The sequence below is a fragment of the Gouania willdenowi genome, chromosome 20, assembly GCF_900634775.1.
Source record: "Gouania willdenowi chromosome 20, fGouWil2.1, whole genome shotgun sequence".
Classification (NCBI taxonomy): domain Eukaryota; kingdom Metazoa; phylum Chordata; class Actinopteri; order Blenniiformes; family Gobiesocidae; genus Gouania; species Gouania willdenowi.
Window position 1 is genome coordinate 12,786,146 of NC_041063.1, and position 8,973 is coordinate 12,795,118.

At 39.5% G+C, this 8,973-nt stretch overlaps 1 protein-coding gene across 1 annotated transcript; it reads right to left on the reverse strand.

The window, feature by feature from the left end:
• Window positions 1-601: 601 nt before the first annotated feature.
• Window positions 602-7,971, reverse strand: pks1 (polyketide synthase 1). Its single transcript, XM_028435099.1, has 6 exons — window positions 7,914-7,971; window positions 7,145-7,298; window positions 6,915-7,075; window positions 6,595-6,798; window positions 6,204-6,385; window positions 602-6,115 (listed from the first exon to the last, which is right to left on the reverse strand). Exons 1-6 carry the CDS (start codon window positions 7,969-7,971, stop codon window positions 602-604), a joined length of 6,273 nt encoding a protein of 2,090 aa, XP_028290900.1.
• Between the last annotated feature and the right edge of the window lie 1,002 nt (window positions 7,972-8,973).

Genomic DNA, 8,973 nt, shown 5'->3' on the forward strand with positions numbered 1-8,973 from the left:
TATACATCAGTTAAACCCATAAAGACTTGCATGACGTAACAAAGAATTATTGTAGTCTTGTTTTATTAACAATTTATTTTTTTGTCCATATGAAAACATTTGCTTCACATCAACTAACTAAAAAATTCTGTGTTGTATTCTGAAAACGTTCACGAAAAACAAACAGTAGATGTTACATATCTACATTCTGCCATCATGAAAAGCTCTGGCCTGAAAATATGACCTTTAATTAATATTATTCACAAGAAAAACATTAATTTACAAAAAGTAGTTTACGAAAGTAGTTTCACAAAAATAACAGCATATGTGGCTTCAGATTGCAAAATTGCAAATGTGTACAGGACCTTTCTTCAGCACAAGAATTGAACTTGAAGCATCATTGGTTCTTCAAATTAGAACATCATCAAAATGGTTGTCCTTGGATTTGCGCTCTACTTTTTCTATCCCTCTGATTTGATCTGATCAAAACTTTGTAGTGCACCAAAAAGCCACAACAAGAGTTGTAATGCTGTTAACTATTACTGGTTGTTAACCAGGCTAAATTGCTTGCATTGGTTTAAAAAATAAAGTGTAAATCTAAAACATATCCATAAAAAGGCCTTCACAGTTTGAGGTTGACATGCAATAATTTACTTTGCGATACAACTGTTACCAACTTGTCCAGTGTGGTGTTAGGGTCAAGAATTATAACCAAAGGTACGTTTACTCCAGTATCTTGGAAAATTGTATTCTGTAGTGTCATTGCTAGCATTGAATCCACTCCTAGAGCACTCAAAGTGGAGTCATCATCCAGTTCATCTGCACTTACATCGATGACATTAGCAACCATTGTCTTCACATTTTCATGTGTTGAAGGTACAATCTGATCTTTGCATTCGCTTTGTCCTTCAAGCTCAACTGCCACCAAAGTTGACAGCCGCTCTCTGAGGGATGCATTTTGGGAAAGAATATGGATGTTCAGATTTCTGAAGTTAAACTTGCATATTACTTGTTGGGTTGTGTTCATCAGTAGGCACATTTTCAGTGCATCGTGAACCTCCCATACATTTAATGTCATCATTCCTTTAGCTTCAAGAAACTTTTGGAAGTGGCCTTTGTTGAGCAGTAGACCCAAATTTAAAGGACCCCAGTTGACTGACTGTCCAGCAAGTCCAAGGTTCTTCCGATAATTGCAAAACTCATCTAGAAAGGAGTTGGCGGATGCATAGTTACACTGTGAGGCATTGCCTATGAATGATGAGATGGAAGAATAGCAAACAAAATAGTCCAGTTTGCTGTTTAGCGTTACATGGTGGAGATTTAAAACACCACAGACTTTGGGCCCCAGAACCTTTCGAAAGAGAGACTCATCAAGAGATTCAATCAGTGCATCATGTAAAACGGCAGCACTATGGAACACTCCTTTAATAGGACAGGAAGGGAACCTCTGTTTAATTTTTGAAATAGCCTCGACTACATGCATTGACACCGATACGTCACACTGAGCATGAATGATAGTAACGTCAAACTTCTTCTGAAGGACATTCATCTGGAACTGTGTCTCCTTTGATGGGCAACCTCTTGAAAGTGTTGCAATGCAACTCCCACCATTTTGGGCAATAAACTTAACAGTCTCAAATCCCAAACCAGTGAGCCCACCAGTTACAATATAAACACAGCCTTGCTTGAAGAGGTGTCTGGGTCCTGCTTGAAAGTGTGGCTGGAACTCTAAACCACAGAATGCTCTATTGTCTAAGACAATCTGCTGCACTGCCTTTGTAGTGAAATAAGACTCCAGGTATGAGCTAGACTGTGAGCCTTTTATGCTGGATGATTGATAAAACTCCTTTCTCAGAGGAAAAGATGCAATATTAAAATCCAAAAACCTGAGCCAGTTGGTGATTTTCTTGTTTTGTGCAAGTAGATAAGATCTCTGGAAAACAGAATCCACATCAAGCTTATGCACAAAGACATGATCACTTTTTAGTGCACACATGTTCCTTGAGAATGGTGCCATCTGATTACTGTAGACAAAGACCATGTGTTTCTTTAAATCACAATTGTCATACATCTCCTGCAAAGGGAGATCAAAATATGGCAGAAAAATAAACACACTGCTATCATCAAATTGGGAAGATTCCACCATGAAATGTGGCCTTGCAGACACAATCCAACCTGACCTGCTTGCAGCAAGAGCCAAAACTTTTATCAAAGCAGAGTCCAAGTTTGAGGAGATGATAGTCAGTTTGCTGTGCTGCCTTTTTCCCTCTGACGGCAGTCCTTGCAAAATCACCCACGAGAGGATGAAGTAAGACAAACACGGTGTCTCTTTCAGAAATGGAAAATTATTTGTGCGATAACACAATTCTTCAGGGATTCTAATCTTTCCAGCAGCAGCAACTGGACAACAAGATGCAACGTGTTCTCCGACTTTAAGATTGTGAACATCTTTCCCTACAGAGGTCACCACCCCACTGAAATCTAAAGCCAAAAGACTGTGATAATGTGATGACTGCTTGCTCCAATACATAGTTTTGCCGTACATCAAATGTGAGGTGCTGACAGGAAAATAATCAGCTGAATGGACGCAAATGTTAGTTAACTCAATTTCAACTGACTTCTCGTGAAGAGGGCTTTCATTTTCATTTTCAAGGATGGCAGAAAAGTTAGCCATTGTGTATGGATCTGTGGTCTGAAACACAGCATTTCTCTGATGCAAAGACCATTTATCGTCATTGCATAAAGCTTTGTCTGTGATTGGTGTCCGAGCTATTCTTTTTGCAGAAGCTTGGCCTTTAAGGATCCCGATTTCTTGTTGTTTGCAGGTGGAAATAACACAAGCCAGTGTTTGAATGTCTTCACTTCTCACAGAAGCAAGGTCAATCTGTTGAAAACAATGATCTGCCAGTTCTGCTGCACAAGCTCTCACCATACCAGATAGTACAAATCCAGGGCTAACGTGGTCAATGGTCAGTCCCGTTGATCTGTACGTTATAACACGGACCGTGATTGATCTTTCGATCTCTTTGATACCCAAAACAATCTGGCGAAGCATCTCACAGCAAGTCACTAAGCAGTCCAACATCTCCTCACACGCCAAATGAGTAATATCCTCAACTCCCCAAATGAAAAGAACATTTTCCAACTCCTCACAGCGTTTCAGTGACGTACAAACTAAATTTCTTATTTGGTCTGCCTTCCAAAGGTCCTTTCTCTCCACAATGACTGACTCAGAGCTTACATATGGTCTAAGTCTTTTAGCAATTCCAAGTTTGTCTTCAAAAACAATTGCTCTTATTTTGGAGGTTTCCAGCTTGTTGCCATTGTCAATTGGAATGATTTCATTGTGGAAGAACAATGACTGAAGATGTGAGCAGTTTCCTAAAAATGAAATCTTTACACTCTTGAGTTCTACTAACACTTCTCCCTTTGTGGTACAAAAGCAGCCACATACATCTAGAAACTCTGCTGTTTCTTCAGTAGCTCTCAAGTACATGACCATTTCCTTATGCAATGGTCCTGATATGACCACACTGCCAATACCAGAGGGGAATCCCTGCTTGCCTTTATTCAGTCCCATTGCAACCACAGCAGTCATTTGTAGAAAATAGTCAAGTAGCACAGGATGAATGAAATAGTCATGAAGACTTTTCAGAAGTTCTCCTGGAACTTGAATGGTTGTCAAAGCTTCCATGAATTCTTTCCCAAAATGCACTTTATCAAGCTGTTTCAATAAAGAGCCATATTCAAAACCTTCTTGCGAAAGAGTCGAATAAATTTCCTCTCTTGTCAAAACCACTGTGCACCTCTGGGTGACAGTGTTGAGTGCAATGGTTTGTTCCTCCAGCAGCGCCGGCCCCTGATACTTAACACTGAATGTACCAGAGGCATGCACTGCATCAGAGGATTGTATTCTAAAAGAGTCCACATGCTCAGTGCGTGTTAATGTCACTGTTAACTTTTGATGGAGCAAATTGAGAGTGAGCACACTCTGAAATGTGACACTGAGGCTGAGCTGAGAAATGAGAACCTTCAGCTTCAAATTTGCCATCACTGAGGCTAAAGCTAGCTCAACATAAAATGCACCAGGCATAATGGCAACGCTGTTGTGTTTATGTTCCCAAAGATAAGGTGCAGTGTCCATTGAAAGGTTGCATGTAAACTCTTTTTTGTCTGTCCGTACATGGGATATCAGTGGATGGGAATTCAAAACAAGTGAATGCTCCTCAACTTTTCTCATTACATCAAAATCCAAGACTTTCCGAACATTATCAAACTGATAGACTGGAAAGGTTGTGGGTAACATCTCACAGCCTTTGTAGAGGTGTTGCCAGTCAACATTAACGCCAATCTCAAACAGTTTTGCTAAGGTTGAGAGGATTGTGTCACAGTCGTTCTGTGGGTGGGCTGTGGACAGGACAGTTGTGTTGTATCCCAGAGTCTCATGTATGTTCTTCTGAAGAGCTCCACGGGGACCAATCTCTACAAATGCCACTTTTTTTGTGACTTGCTTTTCTTTGAAGGCAGCATGTAGCGTTTGCTCAAACAAAACAGGCTGTCGAATGTTTTTTGCCCAGTATCTACCAGTACTGAAATCACCTTCCGAACACTCATTCCCAGTTACCGTTGAAAATAGCTTAGATTCCATTTTGTTTGTTTGAAGGACATCTATACATCTCTCAATGTCATCTAGTATAGGATCCATCATGTGGCTGTGATAGGCTGTAGGAACATCTAAAACATAGAGGAAGACATTTACATCTTTAAAGATGTTCCTTAACTTCTGATGGAGCGTGTCAATATCCTCTGCAACTCCTGTAAGGGTGCAGGACTGAGGGCTGTTCAAGGCAGCCATACAAATTCTCCCTGAAAAAGCTTGGATGTTTTCCAATATTTTCTCTACAGCAACATTCCCAACCACAAGCATTTTCCCTCCAGTGATTTTACTCTGAAGATTGCTGCGGTAGTGCAACACCTTCACAGCATCCTCAAGAGACAGGAGACCTGAACAGTGTGCAGCAGCTACCTCACCCACAGAGTGACCTAGCACGGCATCGGGAATGATTCCCCAGTGCTTCAGGAGAGTGGCAATGCTAATCTGAATCACAAAAAGCAGAGGCTGGACCACATCTGGCTTACTAAGATCATAGCTTTCATGCTCTCCCATAAGCCATCCACAGATATTGATGTTTGTGTGCTTTTGGAAAAGAGTCTCGGCTTCCTTGGCTTTTTCTCTAAAAAGAGGAAACTCTTCCATGAGCTGTTTACACATTCCCCTGAAAGCAACCCCATTTCCACAAAACACAAAGACCACCTGCACATCTGACCATGTTGACCTCATGTTTGTTTTTAGAGTAGAAGACAACTGTCGTTCTAAATCTGAAACGGAGGATGTCAGTAAAGCCTTCCTGTATTTGTGTTTGTTATGACTCCTTCCACATGCTGCGGTGTAGACGAGTGCCTGTAGATCAACTGTTTGACTGCTGGTAAGTCTGTGGTGGGTGTCAGTGATGGATAAGATTAGTGATTTCTCTGATGCAGCAGATATCGCAAAAAGATTTGGGCAGAATGTTTGTATTTTTGCTGAATCTTTAGCGTATTTAAACTCTTTTACAATTGCATGTGCGTTTGTACCTCCAAACCCAAAGTTATTGATTCCAGCAACTCTTCCATCCAAACCATTAGTCTCCCATCTTTTGGCTTTAGTCAAAATGTTAAGATTCAGGGCTTTAAAGTCTACACCTGCAGTGTCTTCGGAGAAGTAAACCGTGGGGGCAAGAATCTCATGTTTCATCATTAGAAGTACCTTGATGAGTCCGGCGACTCCGGCTGCAGATTCAGTGTGTCCAATATTTCCTTTCAGAGACCCAATCAGAAGTGTCTTTGTTCCAGGTGGTCTGGCTCCAGTAATGACGTTTGAGAGGCTTCTTGCCTCTATTGGGTCTCCAACTGGCGTTCCGGTCCCATGTGCCTCTATGTACTGAACATTTGCTCGGTCCGACTCTGAGTAGATGCTTCGAAGCAGCTCCTCTTGTTGGATCAAGGATGGTTTGGTGATTGGTTTGACGGAACGTGCGTCTTGGTTGACCGCAGTTTTGCTGATGATACCCCAGATTTTGTTGCTGTCTTTAATTGCCTTTGTAGAGGAAATCACAGTTTTAACAGGTGGATTTACAGTTGTTGAGATATTTGAGAACTATTAAAATAATGACTTCTGTTCTTACTTTGTTAAGAGGTTTCAGCAGCACTACTCCACAGCCCTCTCCCCTGCCATAGCCATCCGCTCTGCTGGAGAACGGTTTACTGGTTCCTTCGGGTGAGATCATCTTTGCCTTGCTTAGGGCAATGAACACTCTTGGTTCTATAATACAGTTAACACCTCCACACAGCGCCATCTCACAGTCACCTTAAAGAGAAATCACAAATAAGATTATAAATCTGAGTTGTGAAAAAACAACACATTTTAACATGCTCTTCTTTTAGATTCTGTTTTTCATTTTTTTTTTTTTTTAATTAAAGGTTGCTTTGAATCACATTAAAAACTCCTACAATATACTAAAGTGACAGTGAAACATTTGAAAGGATTTGACTTTTGGGGGCATTCAGACAGATCACCTTGTTTAATAGAGCGACAGGCTACATGAAGAGCCACAAGTGAGGAAGAACAGGCACTGTCAATCGCAAAAGAAGGTCCAGTGAGATTGAAGGTGAAGGAAATCCTGTTTGCAGCAACACTCATAGCCGTCCCTGTGCAGTTGTAGTGGCTTATCGTGTCCGCGCTGTTGTTTCTGAGCATCTCAAAATCCCTGTTCATTAGACCTGCAGCACAGCAATCACAGTCCATGCTAAGCAAGTTCTAAACAATGCATAGTAATTAAAATCATATTTAACCTTTTAAATTCTATATGATTGTATTGTGATTAAATGTACCGTACCAATATAGACACCAGTTCTGCTTCCACTGATGCTCTCCATAGCTATTCCTGCATCCTCCAAAGCTCTGTATGTACACTGCAGGAGTAGCTTCTGCTGCGGATCCATGTAGTCAGCCTCCAGCTCAGTTATACCAAAATACTTGTAGTCAAACTCATTAAACCTGCGATGCAAAAAATATACACTAGTCATTGTGAGAAGATTAAATGTATTTTTTTTTTACAACACTCACCCTTCTATGAGAGCTGCCTTGGAAGTCTGTGTCTTTCCAGATTTACTTTCGTTGGCATCGTACCAGTATGTGGTATCAAACCTTTCAGGTGGAATATCAACCACACAGTTCTTCCCCTCCAACAGAACCTTCCAGAAATCATCCAAATTGTCCCCTGTAGCAAATAATTGATATAATCAGAGGTGTAAAGCGTACTGATATATCCTACTGGAGTAGAAGTACTTGATTGAAATTGTACTTAAATACAACTTACAGGTAAATCATACATACAATACTCAAGTACAAGTAAAAAGTAGCTCAATTAAATAGTATTAAAAGTAAAAGTAAATAAAATAACACCATTTAATTCTGTTCAAAATAAAATTAATTCTCAGGCTCTAAGTATAGATATATTCATAAACTCTTAAAGAGAGAAAATAACTACGCCCGGTGCATGTTTAATCGGGTTATAATGTGATGCATTCAACTATTATCTGGTCATTTCATTTTTAGTAGTTTAATAATGTCCGTTAATCATTTTAAAACAACAAATGATAATTTACTCAGTGACAGTTGTGTGTAGAAATGTAACAAATTACTTTACTTCTTTTAAAACGTACCTAAGTACAAGTAAAAAAACTGATTTAGAAATATACTCAAAAAGTACTAGTAGCCATAAAAGCAACTCAATTACAGTAACGTGAGTACATTACTTACACCTCTGGATATAATCAATGGCTATTGACAGATGTAACATGTCTTTGTATGAAGTATGAAATGCAAATCATACCTCCTGGAAAATTGCATCCAATCCCAACAATCGCAATTTCATCATCCAGGTCCTCCATTCTGGTTTTGGGATTAGTACAAAGTTGCTCTCGTCATAATAAAGACACTGAAAGCCTAATACTCTATCATTGTGGAGCACATCACTGTGTATGTGGTAGAAGTGATGCTCACCGGTATTTATCATCAGTGAGGAAGATGAAAAAAAGACTAAAGTACAATGATCTGTCCTGTTACATTTTGGGCGGCCTCCGTCTGAAACTAAATACACTAATTGTTGGTCAAGATCATTCAAGCAGAAATAAGGCTCTGAAAAGCCACATTGAAAAACACTAATGACCTACTAACAAAGGAGAGGTCTTAAAGATATCTTGCCATTTTGACCCTTGTTTCCAGAAAGAAAAGCAATGAAATGATGCCGTGTGGCAAAGAAAGCAATGTTTACCATTAAACTGCAAAGACTAAAAACAAGATCAAACTAAAAGCAACACCAAACAGCAACCAAAACAGACAAATTACTTTGTTCTTTACTGTATTAATGCTTAGATTGCTAGTTTTTTTAAATGCTGACATGAATGTTGATAAATAGGGCTCCTGGATCAGACAATCACATACATTTTTGTCGCCCCCACTGTAATAAATGCAGCCCATCTTTGGTCTATAGCAGTGGTTCCCAATCTTTTTTGTCCCATGTACCTGTGCATTTTTGTCAAATCATTTGTACTCCTTCTTAGGTACCCTCTCCATAATTTCACATTATATTTCATTTGTGGAACAACTCTCCAAAACCCCTAAATGTGTCCCGGACATTGGTTCCCTAAGGCTTAATCTACAGATGAAAAACAATGAGTGGAATTAAAAGTGGATTTTATTCTTTAAAAATGACAGTGCCACTTTTATGCGATTACTTCAATAGTGAGTAAAAGTGGTCTCCTTTTTTTTTTTAAAGTGTGATAAAATAGTCTCTACAACATAAAACAATCCTATTTTAATAAATTACAAGAAAATCTAGTATTTTTGGTGAATTTGTCCAAACAAATTGCCTAAGAAAGAATTAGGAACAT

What these genes read in the sequence shown, in the direction of transcription:
- pks1 (XM_028435099.1), bottom strand. Translation starts at nt 7,971, where the DNA reads ATGGAGGACCTGGATGATGAAATTGCGATTGTTGGGATTGGATGCAAT. An exon ending in AAGGCAGCTCTCATAGAAGG is followed by an intron (nt 7,076 to 7,144) that starts GTGAGTGTTGTA and finishes TTTGCATCGCAG; the next exon opens with GTTTAATGAGTTTGACTACA. An exon ending in TGCTGAAACCTCTTAACAAA is followed by an intron (nt 6,116 to 6,203) that starts GTAAGAACAGAA and finishes TCCTCTACAAAG; the next exon opens with GCAATTAAAGACAGCAACAA.